Below are 18,859 nucleotides of genomic sequence, written 5' to 3'. Positions count from 1 at the left end.
TATTAAGTTAAATTATAGGAACTTTTAAATTTTAAAAAGCGTCTCATCCAATTTTTATTTTTATTTATTTTTTAAAATTAATAGCCTCTAAGACATAATATTGAATTTTCCATAATATACCACACGTGCTGTTTTATTTATTTATTTATGTTTTTTTTTTAATGTCTGCTGTGCACGTGGGTTTTAAGCACTGTGTTCCCTCTTTCCGGCCTCATTGATGGAATTGTATTCCCCAACTCTTATCAGCAAACATACCCCACCATTACCTATCTTCGACTCTCCTTCCACAGAGACGATTAGAGATAGGTAGACGGTTTGTCGGTGTTGTGAGAGGAACATCGGGATAGAGACATATTGTGACGGAGAGACTTAGACATATTTCGAGCATTTAATCATATTATGTTAATAAAGTTTATTTAATATCTAAGTCACTAATGGGTACAATAATCATCGTCAATAATCATCGTCATTTGTTTTGATACTGATTCTCAAAGGGACACCTTTCTATGCCTGATTGGACGGAAAGGACCTTTAATACTTATTCTTTTGTCACTCTTTTCTTAATTTCCACCCTATAAAGTGTATTGCTATCGATCTTTATATCCTTTCAATCAAAATGTTCTATTTCGTTGATTGTACGTTTGATTAATCTATGAAATTCTTTTTTATAGATAAAATATAGGACAATCGTAACAAATATTAATTTGAAATTCAAATTCGACATGGGATGATTTTGGCAGATCTAAAATTTAAAAATTATTATTAGGAATTAATATTTTTTAAAAATAAAAAAATATATATTTCCAAATATGAAAGCCACCCAATGGCCGTTTAAGATAATATATTTATATAAAAATGGTACGAAATTTCAAAGCAAATAAACTATTCCATGAATCATGATGTAATCTGAAAATTATTATTTTATATTTGTCTCATTTTCCACCGAGGGACATAATTATTACCCAATTATCTTTTTAGTATAAAATATATAATTTTTTTTAAAAAAAATTCAAAAGGCAATCAAGCACGTGCTAAAATATTTTCTTTTATATATATATATATATATATATATATATATTTGATGGAATTGATAATAATTAATTATAATAATAATTCTTTTAAAATTTGAGCAATTTCCGTTCTTGACTTTTGTGGCGAAATGATTGGTCCGTAGTAATTTCATAATCTACTAAAATTCGTTATTTCCTATTTGCTTTTGGATAAAAATGGTCGAGGAGCGTTGTAGTAGTTCAATGCCTTCTATAAAAATGGTCAAGGGTTGGACACTCAGCGTCTAGGTAAAGATGGTCTCGACGTTACTTGAAGGAGTCAGTGTTAGAAAGTTTCGAGCAGACTAAATATGAGTTTTGAGTTACTCTATAGAGTCGAGTGAGTTAGTTGAGCTTGAGTAAGGCTCGAGTATGCATGGCAAGACATCTTGGTCCTGAACATGATGATTGTTTTATTTCATTTATACAAACATGTTTATATAATATATATATAGGTTGTTTCACGACATGACAAAGATTCGAGACAAAAACGTATATGATTTATAATTATTTTTATTGATTAAAATTTTAATTTATAATTTGTACAAACCACTCATAATTATAATTATTTTGGGGACTTTAATGATTCTACTTGAGATTTGCCCTGAGGACCTCTCATCCTAATGTAAACCCTATATTCATCGAATGTCATTGGGGAATAAAGCGCAGGTTTATCTGGTGTGACTAGCTCTTTTATTGGTCCTATCGGAATGTTGCTTTTCGGGTTGTAAAAGAAGGCCAACGAAACTCGTTCTTTGTCCGAGTTCACAATCACTCTGTGCTCCACGCTTTTGTATATTGCGTTACTTAGAACCTGAACCAAAAAAACACACATTTTGAAGAAATGGTCCAGCAAAACAAGACCCCTCCATGTGGAGATAGACATAGAGGATTTTGAGAAACTTTTCCTTTTGAGGCACGTTTATGTAATTGAGTTAATGATTGACAAAACAAACCTGAACTTGATCGCCCACGTTGACTATAATAGCATGGCGGGCTGGCCTGACGGTGATCCAATTATCGTCCTTTCGAACTTGAAGTCCAACGATTCGATCGTCGGGCAAGAGTAGCGTTAACCCGCCGGGGTCGGAGTGCGAGGATAGCCCCAACGTGAGCTCAGGCTGGGGGCATTTTGGGTAATAATTGACTCTCAAACATGCTCCAACATCTTCTCCTCCAAATGCATTTTGAAGATAGGCTTGATGAAGCCCCAAGTTGAGTGATAAAAGCTTCAACAATCTTGCCCCTAACTTCACCACCTCTTCCCCATACTCCTCAATCAAATCCCTGCATTATTCAAACACAAAAATCCCTTTAAATTCCTCTAATTTTGTTTTTGTTCCTATTATTAACTCTCGAAAAATGGATTATACGGGTTGGGTTGGGTTGAGTTGGATGGTTACCCGAGGCTCGGAGGCTGAGCGGGCCACTTATTGTGGTCTTTGAGGCGAGGAGGAAGATAGTGAAGAAAAAAGTAGTCACTCCAATCAAGAATAGCTCCTTTTTGAACGCCAAGCCGGCTGCCATACCCTTCATAAGTCCTAGGATTGTTGGCATAGCCTTGTTTACTCTCCACCGGCAAGTGGAAGAAATCATACCAGGCACGGCGGACGCCGTCGAGAAGCTCCGGCCGGATGCCGTGGTTGACAATTTGGAAGAACCCCCAGTTGCGGCAGGCATCGGAGACTTGGGCAAGAACGGTGGCTCGAAGCTCTGGCTGGTCGAGATTGAAAGCGTGGACGTCGATGATAGGGATGTTGAGGGCGGTGGTAACGGCGGAGGCGGATGGACGGTCCGTGGGTGGCTTGATGTAGCGGCTGGGAAGGAGGGGGCAGCCGCTTTCGGACAGGGATTGGACACGGACAATGGGTTCGGGCCAGTCATGGTCGAGAGTAGTCATCACGCCCAAGGAGGCTTTCCAGATTCCAAGGTTGTCTCTATTTATAAAAATCAAAATTTTTAAATCCAAACCCCTATACCTTCTCTTTTTTTAAAAAACACAACCAAGTACGATGAATCACTTACATATATATATATATATATATATATATACACACACGCACAAATACAACTACGCTTAAAAATAAAAATAAATATCATTTTTCTTATTAGATTCTATTTTTTAAACTTTTTATTCTAATTATACCTGGGTTTGTTAAATTTTTGTTATTAAAATATATTTTTGAGTTTGATAATATTTGGAGTTTGAGATGCATATAAATTAACACTGTGGATTTGGATATACTTATATTGAATGATGTTAATTTAGGCACATAGGTGATTAGGTTAGTCACATTTTCTTCTTTCTTTAGTGACGATACTCGTAAATAAAAAGCTGCTTTTTGTGCAAAGTTTTGGTGTGATATAGAAGCTTTATAAGTTTAGGAACAAAAGCGAATATATAAAACGTTAGAGATAAAAAAAATAAAATAAGTACGAAAAGTGGGCTACCGAAATGAGACATGTGCTCTTTATTTTGCATTTTAAATTAAAAAAAAATGGATTAGAAAGTTAAATACGCTGTCAAACCTTCTAGATTTTCAAAATTGAAAGTTCAAAGTCTAAAAAAATGTCATCAAAGATTAATAAAGTAAAAAAAGGAAAGAAGGACTTAGGTCTAGGTTTTAGGTATGGTGAATTAATGGATCGAATTCGAAAACGTGAATATCATGGGACATTGGATCTAAACATCGAGACGAAATTTCAAAATTTTGAATGACAAACTTTAAGTTTCAACATATTATAATTCTAACAGACCCTCGTTTGGTTAAACGTTGATCCAAACGTCGAGAAAAATTTTAATGGGAAAGATTTTGTGATTTTTAACTCTCATATACCCTTTCGAATAAATATTTGAACAGATGAACGAACTTTGAAATTCTAACTCTAGAAGCTCTACCTCTAATTTTAAAAAGATTTATTCCGGTTTGGAGGGTAGTTTGGGGATTTTGCAATAGTGAGTGGTTGATGGGGCAAATGAAAGTGACATGGCCGACACGCAGCAAAAACAATTTCATATTCTTTAAACATGAATAAATATGGATATAATTTTGGATTATATTTTTTTTTTTAAAAAGTATTTGTATCAATTTCGACGTAACACGGAACTGTCCGTTATTCTAGATTTATATATAAAATAAAGTATTTTTATTTTACTTTTTCCATTTTGTATTTTATTTACTTTTTCCATTTTATATTTGGTCGACAATAATAAAAAAAAATAGAATAAGATATTGAACTAACTTAATACTAATGCAATGTTTGTAACATTTTTAATAAAATAATCGAAATAACGAAAATGTTATTTAAAAGTGTACGCTTTGCTATTATTATTATTATTATATTATAGTAAATGATAAACGTAACAATCCAACTTCTAAAATATAATTAGACTAAACTGTATTCGCTACTGTAGGTATGTTATAAAAGTCTTTTAAAATTTAATTAAGATGTAGATATTTAAACTCTTGAAAGAAAATAGATATTTATTTAGTGTTTGAGTTACAAAATTTTAATTTTTTATTAATATTTTGTATTTAATTCGCTTAGGCATACGCAACACGTAGGCTATATTATTTAAGAATTACATGATAGACTAATGCTGTGTAAATTTAGGTATTAAACATCAAACTATACATAGATAAAATTAAAAGGGATTTATTAAATGTAAATTAACATTTTCAACTATTATTATTATTTTTTTTTTTGGGATTATAGAGACTTAATAATTACAATTAAAAGCGCTATTAATTATTTTTTAAATATAAAAATTAAATAAACAAGTTGTGTTTGGAGAGTTAATTATTTTAAAATTCTTGTAATTGTGGAGCGTATTGTTTGAAATAATTAAAATGAATTTATTAATGCGAAATAATTGCATTGACTAAAATAAAATAAGAAATAGAATTTAAATACGAGAACTAAAAAAACTGAATTAAGACATTTATAACTCGTTGCTTTTGGATGGTAGGGTCCACACATGGCGCCGTTTCTTTTGATTTCAAATTTAAATTTTTCCAAAAATAACAAAAGAAAAAAAAAAGTAAATTAATAAAATGATTTAATTGAATTAGAGTAAGAACAATATTGGTTGTTATTTCTGGGTAGCTTTAAGTATATTTAATATAAAAAGTTGGATAATTAATATATATATTAATATTGGGTGTTACTCAAAATTATTTCATTTAATTAATATTTAAACAAAGAAAAAAAATAATAAATTGAGAATAAATATCCGAATATTTATAAGGATGAAGATTTAAACCATCAATTTAGAGAGGTGGACCAGATTGTCCTTGCCTCACCTATGTGAAAATTGTAGAGGATGGGCAGACCTACGATCATTTTTATTTAATTAAATATTTAATTTTCTTGAAATAAAAAAGTGACAACCTTTGACAGGAAAAAAAAAAGACAAGAAAGGAAAAGTTGTTTTTTTTTTATTATTTAAATGGCATAAATTCCACAATTATTATTCTCGTGTATGAAAAAGAAAGCTCAAAATTAAGAAAGGGATATACATCGAAGAAATCTAAATTAATGCTTAATTTTGCTTCTAATTAATGTCTATATACATAAGTGACTCTTAAAAAACGTGGGTTTACTTTATATTTATGAAAGGATATACTTTGCTATCGGTGTCAAAAAAGAAAATTCCTATAAGATTTGAATTATAAAAAAAATTATTGTAAACATATAATTAAGTACGAGCTGGCTATGTAGGTAGAGGAGTCGGCGTAAGAAACTTACTAATTTTTTATTTGAGATTTTTGAAAATGATAGTTATGTTTGAATTTGGGAATAAGGAGATGAATGGTTGTATTACTGTAAATTGGTGGTGTTTTTGTTGGAAGAAATAGGAAGATTTTTTGGAAGGTGTTAACTTTGGAGTAAATGTATTTTTGGTGTTATTTCTAATTGGGTAATTTCGCAAGTAACCACCAATTGAGTTGCCTTATACATATTTTATATCCTTTATTTAATTTCAATTTTTAATAAGAGTTATTTGCTCCTTATTTTGATCTTGAATTGAGAGTCGATATCTAAAAATTTGTTAAATTTGAGTAATATAAAGTTGCTCTATCAACATTACTCGTTCTATCGTGTTAGGACAATTGTTATAATATGCTTGTCATTTGCATAGAGCAAATAATTGTCATCAATAAAATTTCTTTTTGTTTAATTATTATAAATGATTCGATCTAAATCCGTGTAGAGACATGTAGATAAAAGTAATTATACAATGAGTTTGTATAAAGTTGGACTGCAAGATGTTTAATTTTTTTTTTATATATAAATTTATATTATCTGTTTTAAGGGTATTATAGTCTTTTTACTCGTATTTTATGTAACAAACCAATATTATTTTCTTTGAGTTTTACCTTTTGGGATTTTCCTGCTTCCTGTCAATGTTTTTAGGGAGAGGTTTCCTCTCTAACATTTGTAGCGTGTCTTCGCTAGCACACTACCCCGTGTTTGGCTCTTATACTATTTGTAACAATCCAAACCCCACCGCTAGTAGATATTGTCCTCCTTAGCTCTTTTCTTTTGGGTTTCTCTTAAGGTTTTTAAAACGCGTCTACTTAGAAAAGGTTTTCACACCTTTATAAAAAATGTTTTGTTCTCTTCTTCAACCCAACGTGAGATCTCACATTTAGAGGTTGATAGCTTTAGGTCAAGACGATTCCCACTTACTTTTTTTTCTCGATTTTCTATCCTTGAAAAGATCGTAACACAAAAACAAATGAGGGTTCATGTCAAAGTCAACTGTTAATATCATGAGATGTGGATCAATCGGCACCACATACCGTTATCATTATTTAATCAAACTTTAAAAAATTAATTGACATCTGACAAGTGGTACCTACACCAAAAGGGGGGAAAAAAATGAAAATGGCACATGTTTAAGCAATGCACCGTAAAAAAAGTGAGATTCAAGTTGGTATTTATGGGGACGACAATAAGGTGAAATGGTAAGGGTTTTGTAGGGTATGGTTTGGTAGTGTCCTGTCCTTATTAACCCTCCGTCAGTCAAAAGATTTGTATTACTAGATTTATATTTAAATCGGTAAGATTTATCTTATTTGAGCGTGTCGTTCTAACTTACCTTCAGTCGTTAAGAATTTAAAATAAATTAATTCTGGAGCTAATATTTTTGTAATGGGTAATAAGAAAATTAAATAAATAAATATTTTTCTAAAAAAAGTAGAAATTAAGATGGATAATGGGTTGGTCTGAATTAGTTGGGTCCAAATCAAAATTGGGCCGAACCAACTTTGTTAATTACCCATCCAACTTGATTAATGCTTGGATTATTAAAATTAACATTCTACCAATGTCCTTATTTTTCTATACTCAAATATCAATATATATATATATATATATATATATATATAAAATGTAGGATAACATATATTATATGTATTTTTTTTAATGTGGTAGATGGGACTTAAATGTCGGTGCCTACTTTTTCTTTAGAATATTTTATCATTATGAATTTGAAAATGAAATTTCTACACATGTTACATATTACTCTATTCTACTACGTCGTTTTGAATTTTAAAATTTAAATCAGCCATACAAAAAGAATCTACTTATTTCACTTAAAAAAAAAAAAAAAAAATCTAGCTTTCTAAATAATTTTTTTAAACTTCAATTTTGATTACAAGGCTAAACCTAAGAAGTTGATACTGGGCTCTTACTTTAGGCCCAGGCCCATTATACTTTTAAGGCTACAAATAAACCCAGGCCCAATAGCTCTAGAAAGGCTAAACCTGAGAAGTTGATACTGGGCTCCTACTTTAGGCCCAGGCCCATTATACTTTTAAGGCTACAAATAAACCCAGGCCCAATAGCTCTAGAAAGGCTAAACCTGAGAAGTTGATACTGGGCTCCTACTTTAGGCCCAGGCCCATTATATTTTTAAGGCTACAAATAAATCCAGGCCCAATAGCTTAAGAAGGCTACATGCTTGTAGATGAATGAACCCATTTCCCATATACCATATTCTAAAACATATCACCTATGTTTAATAATGACAAATTATGTTTTAATTATATTTTTTTAGATTAAACTATAAACGGTACTCCTCGACTTTGAGGTAGAGTTCGATTATATTTAAAAAAAAATTTATTTTAACCGTCGGCACAAGTTCATGTCTCAAGTTAAATTACAAGTTAATTCACGAGCTTCTAAATTGTTTAGCAACACGACATGGCAAAGCTTAAGAGGATATGAGCCATGTCAATATTATGTCTCCCTAAAAAATTCAAAAACTGCAGCCCAAAATGTGTTTGGTACCTGATGGATGTCTAGAATCAATGATATTATAACAGCCCAAGTCTATTGTAAGGAATGTTTTGCTGTCCTCTCTAATCAATAATGTTGGGCCCTGAATGGGGTATGTTATGAGATCCCACAACAGTTGAGAAAAGAAAACTAAACAATTTTTTATAAGGGTGTGAAAATCTCCCTCTAATAAACGTGTTTTAAAAATCCTTGAGGGAAGGCTTGAATAAGAAAGTCTAAAGAAGAAGGTATCCATCAGTAGTAGGCTTGGACTATTAGGTCAGATGGCTCCAAAGATGTCGAGAAGCCATAAGTGGTGAAATATTAAAATTTTAATTTATTCTTATTATATCAAAAGGTTAGTGCTCTAATCCCAAAAAAAAAAAAAAAAAAAAGAAAAAGGACGCTCCTAATTTTTAAAGAAAAAGACAAAATCCAATCAGTGGAAGGCGGAGTCGGATATATTCTGTCAGCCACTCAAATCACTGAACACCACACCCACTCTGGCGCGTCAACGAATCTCTTTGCAGTTCATACAAAAAAACAAAGGATCGGATTGCTTTCCATCTCAGTCCAATTTCAACTTCATTTCCCATTTCATTTGGGTTTCATTTGGATTTCTTGGTGCGACGAAGGAACCACGCTTTGGGTCGAATTTGGATAGCCAATGTGGGGCCTTCATTTCACTCTGCTTTGACTTTGACTGTTGCGGTGAAGCCGCTACGAAGAAAACTCCCACCTTCCTCCCACTTTCCTTCGTTCTTTACCCTTTTGTGTTCTTAATCGTCTGGATAAAACCCCCATTTCCTCCATTCTTAGCTCCTCAAACTCCCTCCTCGATTCGAGGCCTTCCCGATTTCCCTCTTTTTCCCCTTTGGCGCTCAGTAATTTCAACCATTCTAACTGTTCTTTGGTTCAATTTACTTCAGGTAGGAATGTTGTTTCGATTTTTATCTTGAATCGATCTGTTCTTCTGGCTTGTTTTTTGTGTTTTCCATGTGGGTTTTATTAATTTTTGAGTTTCTGTTCTGGATTTTCATGTTTTGACTGTTTTCCATCTTGTTCTTCTTCTGGGTCTGTCTGGAAGTTGTTTAAAAACGACATGTTAGTGGAATAAATTGCTTGAATCTTCGTTTTTCTCTGGAAGATGCGAGGAAATTTTCAAATAAAGTTCGATTGTGTTTATGAAATGATTTTTTCTTTGAAAACCCATCTTTCGAACGCCTGATTTGTATAGGTTTCTTAGCTTTGGGGGTTTAAATCTTGCAGGAATTGGATGTGTAGTGGCTCAAAGAACAAAGTTACTTCCTCGAATTCGGCCATGGACGCCAAGTTTCAGAAGCTTAACCATGGTTCTTTCTTCTCTGCGAGTTCAATTTTGCTTGAACTATCGGCTTCTGATGATATAGAAGGGTTCAAGAGAGAGGTTGAAGAAAATGGTTTGGATGTTGATGAACCAAGCTGCTGGTATGGCAGAGGAATTGGATCAAAGAAGATGGCTTTTGAAAAAAGAACTCCATTGATGATTGCTGCCATGTTTGGAAGCTCCAAGGTTGTCAAGCACTTAATTGGGACAGGCAAGGTTGATGTCAACAGGGCTTGTGGTTCAGATATGGTCACTGCTCTTCACTGTGCCACTGCTGGTGGCTCTGGTTCTTCCCTTGAGACCATCAAGCTCTTGCTCAACGGATCGGCCGATGTTGATTGTGTCGATGCTTATGGGAGAAAGCCTGTTGATTTGATTGTTTCAGCTTGTAGGATGGTGAGTAATTCAGGAAGAAAGGCTATGGAGATGTTGTTGAGAGGAGATGGTATGGCTGGGGAAGGTGATTTGAGCCTTTACCTTGAAGAAAACCAGCAGAAGATTATAGCTTCCCCGTCTGCCAAAGAAGGAAGTGACAAGAAAGAGTATCCGGTCGATGTATCACTGCCTGATATCAACAGTGGGATGTACGGTACGGATGATTTCAGGATGTATACCTTCAAAGTGAAGCCTTGTTCGAGGGCATATTCGCACGATTGGACTGAGTGTCCTTTCGTTCATCCTGGTGAGAACGCTAGGCGTAGAGACCCCAAGAAGTACCCATATAGCTGCGTTCCATGCCCCGAATTCCGTAAGGGGGCTTGCCCAAAGGGGGATTCCTGTGAGTATGCACATGGTGTCTTCGAGTCCTGGCTTCACCCTGCTCAATACCGAACCCGTCTCTGCAAGGATGAGACTGGCTGCAACAGGAAAGTTTGCTTCTTTGCTCACAAACCTGAAGATTTGCGCCCTGTATATGCTTCAACAGGCTCAGGCATGCCCTCACCCAGGTCTCTTTCGAGCAGTGCAGCGGATATGTCTACCATGAGCACATTGACTCTCGGTTCGTCATCGTTGTCATTACCGACAACTTCAACACCTCCCATGTCTCCCTTAGCATCAGTGTCTTCCCCTACAAATGGAAACTTGTGGCAGAACAAGATTAACCTTACCCCTCCTGCTCTGCAACTCTCTGGTAGTCGGTTAAAGACCACCTTGAGTGCAAGAGATTTGGATTTTGAGATGGAATTGCTCGGGTTGGAAAAGAACGCGAGCCAGCTACAACATCAGCAGCAGTTGATCGACGAGATATCTCGACTTTCCACTCCTAATTACTGGAGTGGAGATGTAAGCAGGAGTGCCGAGTTGAAGCCGTCAAACCTTGATGACATGTTTGGATCATTAGATTCTTCCTTGTTGTCTCAGTTGCAGGGTGGCTCGCTAAAAACTTCTCAGGTTCAATCTCCGACCGGGATGCAGATGCGCCAAAATATGAACCAACTCCGTGCAAGCTACCCGGCTAACTTAACATCCTCACCTGTAAAGAAGCCCTCCTCTTTTGGCTTTGATTCATCAAGTGCAGTGGCAGCTGCTGTGATGAACTCAAGGTCTGCTGCCTTTGCAAAACGAAGCCAAAGTTTCATCGATCGAGCTGCAGTGCCTCGTCTTCCCGGGTTTACCACAGCTGCAAACTCTGCAGCTACAATGTCTTCCCATCTCTCAGGTTGGAACTCACCCGATGGCAAACTAGACTGGGGAGTACACAGCAACAATCTCAACAAACTCCAGAAATCTGCTTCGTTTGCCATCCGAAACAATGGCATAGGAGGTCCCACAACCTTTGCACCATCCGCAGGGGAGCCCGACGTCTCTTGGGTTAACTCCTTGGTTAAAGACGTTCCCTCCGACAGCTTTGAGCAGTTCGGTGCGAAGAAGCGGCAATACAACCTCAAAAGAGAAATCAACGAGATGCTCCCATCCTGGATGGAGCAGCAGTTGTATGCAGAGCAGGAGCAGATAGTGGCATAAGCAAAAACTGGCCAAATCCTTTCCCTACATTATATTATGCTAACAATATCAAGTTGATCACATTTCATTCAATATTTGATTACAGAAATTATAGCTTAAGTTATTAGTAAAGAGACGATTCTAGTTCAAGAAAAGCCCTGAAGTTTCGGTAGGGTGTCGATCGATCTTCAGAAAGATCAATAACAATCTGATGATCGGATCAGTAAGATATGCTCGTATTCATTTCATTGTATTATATTATATTTGTTAATTTTTTTTCTTTCTCCATTTTGGGGCTGATTATAAGATAAACATGTATCTTTTTCACTCTAGTATAATGAGAAAAACATATAATGTTTCCAGCAACTCTGCATTGTTCTTCAGATTATCTGAGTGACTTAACTAAGACAAGAAAATCATTACCAGAAGAGTGAAGAAGATGATAATGGAGGATGGCAGCCAGGCAGGCACAGACAGAACCAGAAGAGTGACAGCAAACCAAAACCTTTGCTGCTATTATTGTTTAGGATTGGGACAGATTTGAGGTTGTCGGATTGGGCTGTGGCCTCACTTGGTTCTTTTTCTTAGCCGCCCATAACATTTTTTTTCTTTTCCTGGTTCAACTGATTTAATGTAACATGAGATTCCACGTGGGCACGTGGGTTGAAGAGCAGGACGAAACATTCTTTTTAAAGGGTGTTGAAACCTACTCGTAGTAGACACGTTTCAAAAACCTTGAGGGGAAGCCCAAGAGGAAAAACTTAGAGAGGACAATATCTATTGGTGGTAAGCTTGGACCATTACAAATGGTATCAGAGCCAGACACTGGACGATATGCTAGCGAAGAGGTTGAGCCCCAAAGAGGGTCGACATAAGGCGGTATGCCAGCAAGGACACTGAATCCTGAAGGGGGTGAATTGAGCGGTCTTACATTGATGAGAGAAGGGAGTGAGCCTTGAAGGGGGGTGGACACGAGGCGGTGTGCTAGCAAGTATGCTAGGCCTCGAAAGGGGTGGATTGGACAATTCCACATCGATTAGAAAAGGGAAGGAGTGACATCAAGACATTGGACCGTAAAGAAGTAGATTGTGAGATCTCACATCGGTTGGAGAGGAGAAGAAACATTCTTTATAAAAGTGTGAAAATTTCGTACTAACATTTTTAGCGTTTTAAAAACTTTAAATAGATAATATCTATTAGCATTGAGCTATGTAATAAATATATAATTAAAAAAGAAATTGAATTGTGAGTTAAGCAAACGAGAATTGGCTTGTATTTATTGTTCTAGTTTTCTTATTTACTCCAACCAGCTTTTATCGTAAGACATCTAGTTTCACCTTTCTTTTATGAACACGAAGCACACAGCATTATCTCCAAATTTCCAGTCGCTTTGGCGTCAAATCAGGTAATTTTTTCACCTCATTACGAATCCATTTCACTAATTTCAACGAGGGTTTGTCAAATTTTAGTTGCATTTTTGTTTTTCAGTTTACCCATTGAGAATAAGTTTCACCGGCTAAGCAAATCAATAATTGATTGCTCATTCATTTGAATCAAAGTTTGATTAGAAATAAGAACGTGAAGAAAAGGGGCAGAACAATGATTTCAGGTATGATTATACAATTTTGTTCTAGATTGTTTGAGATTTTTCCATTCACCTGCAATGCCCACTAACTGTTCGACGAATTGCCCAAATGACTTGCATTGCATTCTCACTGCTTCTCCACCGCTTTAATATCCCCTCATGGCGGTCATATAAGGGTTCGTATATGATTCACCACTGTCAAATGGAGTTTGAAAGGAGTGTATGCCATTTGATTGTTTTTTTATTCTGTCTTTCTAATTATTTAGAATCTCTTTAATAGATTTATATATTAAATTACCCACACGAACAACTTTTCTTTGCTGTTCAAATCGAACTGTTTGATTCTTTGATCATGGGGTTTCCCAACATTTTCCCATGAACAAATTGCCTTTCCTTATAGTCTAAACCACTGATATCATAATCTTTTTCATATTGCCAGGCTTGACCATTGGAAGCTGCATTCGGCCAAAAGTTGTGAATGTGTATAGAAAGCACCAGTTTCATGGTGTGTGTTTGCTCCTTTTATCTTCAGTACCTCAATATCTGAAGGTTCCAATTAAGATATGCTCAACTTAACAATGTTCACTCATTTCTGAACCACTGCTCTGCCTTTTACTTGGTTTTTTGACATCAATTTATGGATGTTGGAAAAATTTTACTTTCTGCTCTTACATCAGTTTTGTTTCTTTGCAGGTTTGAATAGGGACAGTTCACACATTGGGAGAAAGTGGCCTTGTCAAAAGAAAAAGGTTACCTGTAGCGTTTCTAATCAAGAGAATGTATCTTCAAACCTTGAACATCATAGAAAGGACAAGGTTCTTGTTAAGATGTGCGGTATTGCATCAGCTAAAGATGCCGCTTTGGCAGCAGAATCTGGTGCTGATTTCATTGGGATGATTATTTGGCCAAACTCAAAGCGTTCTGTTTCATTCTCAGTTGCCAAGGAGATATCCAGAATTGCAAGACAAAATGGTGCACAGCCTGTCGGAGTGTTTGTCGATGACGATGTCGAAACAATATCTCGAGCTGCTCATACATGTGACCTTGAATTTGTGCAGGTACAGCTCTTTGTTGACCTGATCTCCTTGTGTACAGAAATAGCTAGCTTTCTTACTCTGAATGATTTGGATTCACAGCTTCATGGAGATGAATCACGGGAAGCAATGCCCCTTCTAGTTAAAGATCATAGAATTATTTATGTTCTGAATGCAAATGAAGATGGAAGCCTTCTAAATGCGATCTCTACTGAGGACTGTTCTTTAGTAGATTGGGTTCTTGTTGACAGTGCCAAAGGTGGCAGGTACCTTCAAACTTCCTCCTCAATGTGCTGGTTTAAAACAAATTTGTTAATATGTCTCCAAATATCTACATGGTGTTATAAGATTTTCATTAAATAAACAACACTACCCCGAGAGTTGACAACTTGAGGCATATATTCTCAACTAAATGGTGAGATCCCACATCGGTTGGGGAGGATAACGAAACATTTAAGGGTATGAAAACCTCTCCTGGCAGACGCGTTTTAAAAACCTTGAGAGGAAGCTCGAAAGAGAGCCTAAAGAAGACAATATATGTTAGCGGTGGGCCTGGATTATTACAAATGGTATCAGAGCACAAATGGTATCAGAGCCAGACATCGGGCGATGTGTCTGTAAAGAGGTTGTGCCTGAAGGGGGTGGACACGAGACGGTGTGCTAGCAAGGAGTCGGTTGGGGAGGAGAATTGAACATTTTTAGCAAGGGTGTGGAAACCTCTCCCTAGTGAGGGGCAGCCCGAGAGTAAAAGTCCAAAACGAATAATATTTGCTTTTTGATAGGCTTAAACCGTTACATAAATAGTTAAAAGTTCTAGTTAAAAGTTCAAATCTGCACTAACTAATACATGGAGTCAGTACAAAAAAAAAATCCAAGAAGTGAATTTTATGTTAAGTTGAATGCTATATTAAAATATTGGAAAGCACTGTTCGGAGTCCTTAATAAACAAGGATTTAGACTCTTATTTCCACGACCAATCACATCAGCTACTGAAATGAATTATTTCTACGTGTTTATTTTGATGTATTAGCTACCCATTCCTATCGAAACCCTCTAATAAATTGACAGAACGTGTTGATTTTGACTTAGTAGCAGCAGCCATGAAACTTTCCTGCATGTCACATGGCCAAATTTATTAACTCTTTCCTTCTCTGTTGAATGCAGTGGGAAGGGATTCAATTGGGCCCAGTTTGAGGTACCGATAATTAGAAGTAAACAAGGTTGGCTCTTGGCTGGAGGGATCAATCCAGCGAATGTGTCTCAAGCCCTATCCCTTCTGAACCCTCAAGGCGTTGATGTTAGCAGTGGAATTTGTGGCTCAGATGGGATTCAGAAGGATCTTACTCGAATCAACTCATTTCTTAAGGCTGTTCATTCAGTGAAGTATTGATCAACAAAGTTGAGTATCCGATTTTCTTAATAATCATTTTGTTAATTTTCTGCTTCTGCTTTGAGTTTAGTTCATGAAATTGTGGGATTTGCTGAATGTTTTGGAACAATTTAAAAACAAATGACTCATCCCATGTAATGTAACACCATTGTGATTGGTGTTACGGCATCCATATATTTTCACTAATAGTTATTAAACAGAATTCAAGCAAAACTAATGCCAATTTTTGTTCTATATGGCAATAATAATATGTAAATATGAATACTATCATCATGAACAGAGCTTCTTCCCCCTTGGAAGTTTATTCGAGGTCAAACTCGAATGGCTCACGAACTATTAGAAAAGAATTTTGATATACTGGTGATGAGCAGTATCTCAGTCTTGTTGCTTTGATCAAGAAAGGTCGGGATCGGTCTGATAATATACAATGTCCCCAGAATTGCTCACGAAATGATCCTTTTTCATGCTTTTTACTAGAACTCCCAATAAGTGGAAGGGGAGAGGCCATGATTTCTCTGGTTGCCGATAATACTTTCCGAGCACTGGTTTTGTTGCCTCGGTCTAACACAATAAGATTGCAGTTTCGATGAGAATTTAGAAAATATAGGGTAAAGACAAGTTTTGAGTTTCAGATACAAGATTGAGAAGAATACTCACTGCTTCTATAAGGTGATAGTGTGGGATCTGAGGGAAGAGATGGTGAATGACATGGGTTCCAATGTCGTGGTGGATGTTGTTGATCCATCCGTAATCGCGATCGAGAGTGGTTAATCCTCCTCTTAAGTAACTCCATTCCTGTTCGATCATCAAATATAGAGCCAGACAAGTTCATGAATGGTGTCAAACATAACACTTTATGATGTGTTCTTGTTCGAAAAGATTGATAAGCGTACCTCTCCACGATACCAAGGAAGTTTATCGTCGTGACCATGGTGATGCAGGTATGTGACCACATCCAGCCACATGACAAACATCTACAATTGGAAAACATTCAGACAAGTGTACAAGTGAATGATTGTATCCAAAGAAGTATTCACCACGAATTCGTGATCGAAACTGAACTCACCACGTAGGGAATTCCGTAAAGTTTGAGGATTTGGAGAGGACCCATCACTGCAGATAAACACCCAAGCAGAGCAAGCATTGCAGTCCAACATACAGTAGATGTAATGATATCATTCCGCTCGCTCGGGACAAACAAATCACTATTCGGGTCGAAATGAGAGCCCTTCTTACCAGGACTTCTACTCCACTGTAATATCACCAACAGGATGCATTAGAATCCATCAAAACATTGGCAGAACATTGAAGTTCATACAAAATGATGACGAAACAGAGTGTACCAACCAGATAGATGGGGTATGCAAGCATGGGGAAAGGCAAAGTGAACCTCAATGTTTTTGTTGCTTTATCCAAAGTCTTATAGATTTTCTCAGACAACTACAAAACAGATATGAACACATTGCTATTGGATGAGGCTCAACAAAATGATCATCTCTAGTTACAAACTGCTTCCTTGAGATAAAGAATCCAGAAGGGCTAGACTATAAAGAACTTACAGGATGCCATGATTCGTCGTTTTCGACATGGCCGTGGTTCTGGTGATGAGTTCTGTGGCTTATTCTCCTGAGTTAAAGAACAAGATAAGATATTACAACTTTGAAGAACATTATAACTTTGAAGTGATCAGAAACTAACCATCCATGATATGGAACTAGAATTGAAGAATGAAGAATATGGCCAACAACACTATTGAGTTTTGGATCGTTAGAGAAACTTCCATGCCCACTGCACATTCACCAACCAAAGCAAACCACATAGAATTCAGGCATAGGAATTCCAAGACAAAAGGCAAGTAAAGTTATTCAATAGCTTCAATGGAGAAAGCTTACCAATCATGACCAAGAACAAAAAGAGCCCAAAACATGGTTCCTTGAGCAAACCAGTAAAGAGGCCAAACAACCCAATTGTTGAAGTAAGCAGCAACAGCCGCCAAGCCAAACACCACAACCACATCCCTCACAACATAGCTCATTGATCTCCAAGGATCCTTAACCCAACAATGCTTCGGAATGGCAGCCCGAATATCGGCCAACCGAAACGGCGGTGCAGCAGCCGGGTCGAATCCACCCTCATTCTCAACCCCATCAACCTTATCCTTCTCATTATCCTCATCAACAGAAGCAACTCTCACGGGAGCACTCACATTCAGCGCCCAACTCTTCCCCTTAGTGGAAAGACTCAAAGAAGAACGGAGAAAGTGGGGTTTAGAGGGCACCGACGAGGACCTAATCTCAGACACCATGCAAGTCCTAGAAGCAAGGCCATTCCTAGAAGGGCGAGGGTAGATCCTGGGGAGGGACTTAACACCACATTCAGATAAGACCCACCTCGCCATTAGAGACCCAGATGAGAAAAACACAGGTATCCTCCTCAAGTGGCTCAAGATAAAGAAGAAAAACAGATGGGGGCAACACGCAAAACCCTAAAATAAAAAGGAAATCAGAAGAAGAGATGAGATAACACAGCCAAGAATCTGGCTCATTCACTTACAACCATAAATCCCAACTTGTGCTTCTTGTTGATTGTCCTCTAACTTGGTCCCTCTCTCTCTCTCTCTCTCTGTCTAATTTATAGTCCACCATTCATATCAATGACTGTTCCTCCTCCGTCTACAAGGCAACTTTTTAGACGTTGATTGGAATTTCCAAGCAAATGGGTCGGGCTTCAAATTTCAGAGAGGCATGCCCACTAAAAAAAAAGTTGTGAAAAACGTAAAAATGTGCAGATTTGAAAGGGACGTAACGATCTGTAATTGGGTAATTGAAGGGTGGGGTGGGAAGGGAGGAGGACGGTGACGTGGTCAAATCGAAATCGTAAAATCTGGCCACGTTTTTCTAATTGATTGTATTTTGTAGGCCGACGACTACTGAGTAGGGGTCGGAATTTGAAAGTCAAGTTTCACACCTCTGGAAAAATTATGATATTCTCCTATGAACTCTGAAGCCTTTTATTTTAGGTTGAATTTGAACCACTTTTCTCCGTCCAATTCTCGAATCTCCCGAGTATTCAAATCTTTTTCATTCCTTCTCCTAGGATCCTCTATATGCATATATTATACGAATTTAGCCTTCATAATTTGAAAACAAATTAAAATTTGATCCACTATTAGTCAAAGGGTAATTAATGTGAGCTTTATGATTG

General features: G+C 36.6%; 4 protein-coding genes across 5 annotated transcripts; 2 read left to right on the top strand and 2 right to left on the bottom strand.

The window, feature by feature from the left end:
* Nucleotides 1–1,546: 1,546 nt before the first annotated feature.
* On the bottom strand, nucleotides 1,547–3,051 carry LOC111447579 (probable 2-oxoglutarate-dependent dioxygenase At5g05600). The gene is made up of 3 exons (XM_023086821.1): nucleotides 2,453–3,051; nucleotides 2,006–2,336; nucleotides 1,547–1,863 (listed from the first exon to the last, which is right to left on the bottom strand). The coding sequence occupies exons 1-3, from the start codon at nucleotides 2,947–2,949 to the stop codon at nucleotides 1,615–1,617; spliced, it is 1,077 nt and encodes a 358-aa protein (XP_022942589.1). The 5' UTR covers nucleotides 2,950–3,051; the 3' UTR covers nucleotides 1,547–1,614.
* A 6,015-nt stretch (nucleotides 3,052–9,066) lies between these two features.
* Nucleotides 9,067–12,012, top strand: LOC111447451 (zinc finger CCCH domain-containing protein 29-like). Its single transcript, XM_023086624.1, has 2 exons — nucleotides 9,067–9,265; nucleotides 9,606–12,012. Exon 2 carries the CDS (start codon nucleotides 9,613–9,615, stop codon nucleotides 11,665–11,667), a length of 2,055 nt encoding a protein of 684 aa, XP_022942392.1. The 5' UTR covers nucleotides 9,067–9,265; nucleotides 9,606–9,612; the 3' UTR covers nucleotides 11,668–12,012.
* Nucleotides 12,013–12,936: 924 nt separating this feature from the next.
* LOC111447745 (N-(5'-phosphoribosyl)anthranilate isomerase 1, chloroplastic-like) lies at nucleotides 12,937–15,872 on the top strand. 2 transcript variants are annotated; one of them, XM_023087063.1, is made up of 6 exons: nucleotides 12,937–13,051; nucleotides 13,207–13,255; nucleotides 13,671–13,736; nucleotides 13,925–14,289; nucleotides 14,368–14,531; nucleotides 15,430–15,872. In XM_023087063.1, exons 2-6 carry the CDS (start codon nucleotides 13,246–13,248, stop codon nucleotides 15,653–15,655), a joined length of 831 nt encoding a protein of 276 aa, XP_022942831.1. In that variant the 5' UTR covers nucleotides 12,937–13,051; nucleotides 13,207–13,245; the 3' UTR covers nucleotides 15,656–15,872. The 2 variants fall into 2 exon arrangements, with proteins under 2 accessions (XP_022942831.1, XP_022942830.1); XM_023087062.1 differs by having other exon boundaries at nucleotides 13,135–13,255.
* On the bottom strand, nucleotides 15,789–18,410 carry LOC111447744 (omega-3 fatty acid desaturase, chloroplastic-like). Its single transcript, XM_023087061.1, has 8 exons — nucleotides 17,548–18,410; nucleotides 17,354–17,443; nucleotides 17,215–17,281; nucleotides 17,003–17,095; nucleotides 16,722–16,907; nucleotides 16,549–16,629; nucleotides 16,313–16,450; nucleotides 15,789–16,216 (listed from the first exon to the last, which is right to left on the bottom strand). The coding sequence occupies exons 1-8, from the start codon at nucleotides 18,051–18,053 to the stop codon at nucleotides 16,049–16,051; spliced, it is 1,329 nt and encodes a 442-aa protein (XP_022942829.1). The 5' UTR covers nucleotides 18,054–18,410; the 3' UTR covers nucleotides 15,789–16,048.
* Between the last annotated feature and the right edge of the window lie 449 nt (nucleotides 18,411–18,859).

Source organism: Cucurbita moschata, unplaced genomic scaffold (assembly GCF_002738365.1).
Source record: "Cucurbita moschata cultivar Rifu unplaced genomic scaffold, Cmos_1.0 Cmo_Scf00009, whole genome shotgun sequence".
In the NCBI taxonomy this organism is placed as follows: Eukaryota; Viridiplantae; Streptophyta; class Magnoliopsida; order Cucurbitales; family Cucurbitaceae; genus Cucurbita; species Cucurbita moschata.
Note: the sequence above shows the minus strand (reverse complement) of the source record. Positions and strands in the feature narration are given on the sequence as shown.

Coding starts and splice junctions, on each gene's coding strand:
- LOC111447579 (XM_023086821.1), bottom strand. CDS start 2,949: ATGACTACTCTCGACCATGACTGGCCCGAACCCATTGTCCGTGTCCAA. Junction 2,337..2,452: donor GCTCAGCCTCCGAGCCTCGG/GTAACCATCCAA, acceptor TGAATAATGCAG/GGATTTGATTGAGGAGTATG. Junction 1,864..2,005: donor ACGTGGGCGATCAAGTTCAG/GTTTGTTTTGTC, acceptor TTTTTGGTTCAG/GTTCTAAGTAACGCAATATA.
- LOC111447451 (XM_023086624.1), top strand. CDS start 9,613: ATGTGTAGTGGCTCAAAGAACAAAGTTACTTCCTCGAATTCGGCCATG.
- LOC111447745 (XM_023087063.1), top strand. Junction 13,737..13,924: donor TAGAAAGCACCAGTTTCATG/GTGTGTGTTTGC, acceptor GTTTCTTTGCAG/GTTTGAATAGGGACAGTTCA. Junction 14,290..14,367: donor GTGACCTTGAATTTGTGCAG/GTACAGCTCTTT, acceptor TTGGATTCACAG/CTTCATGGAGATGAATCACG.
- LOC111447744 (XM_023087061.1), bottom strand. CDS start 18,053: ATGGCGAGGTGGGTCTTATCTGAATGTGGTGTTAAGTCCCTCCCCAGG. Junction 17,444..17,547: donor TTTGTTCTTGGTCATGATTG/GTAAGCTTTCTC, acceptor GTGAATGTGCAG/TGGGCATGGAAGTTTCTCTA. Junction 16,217..16,312: donor ACTATCACCTTATAGAAGCA/GTGAGTATTCTT, acceptor TTATTGTGTTAG/ACCGAGGCAACAAAACCAGT.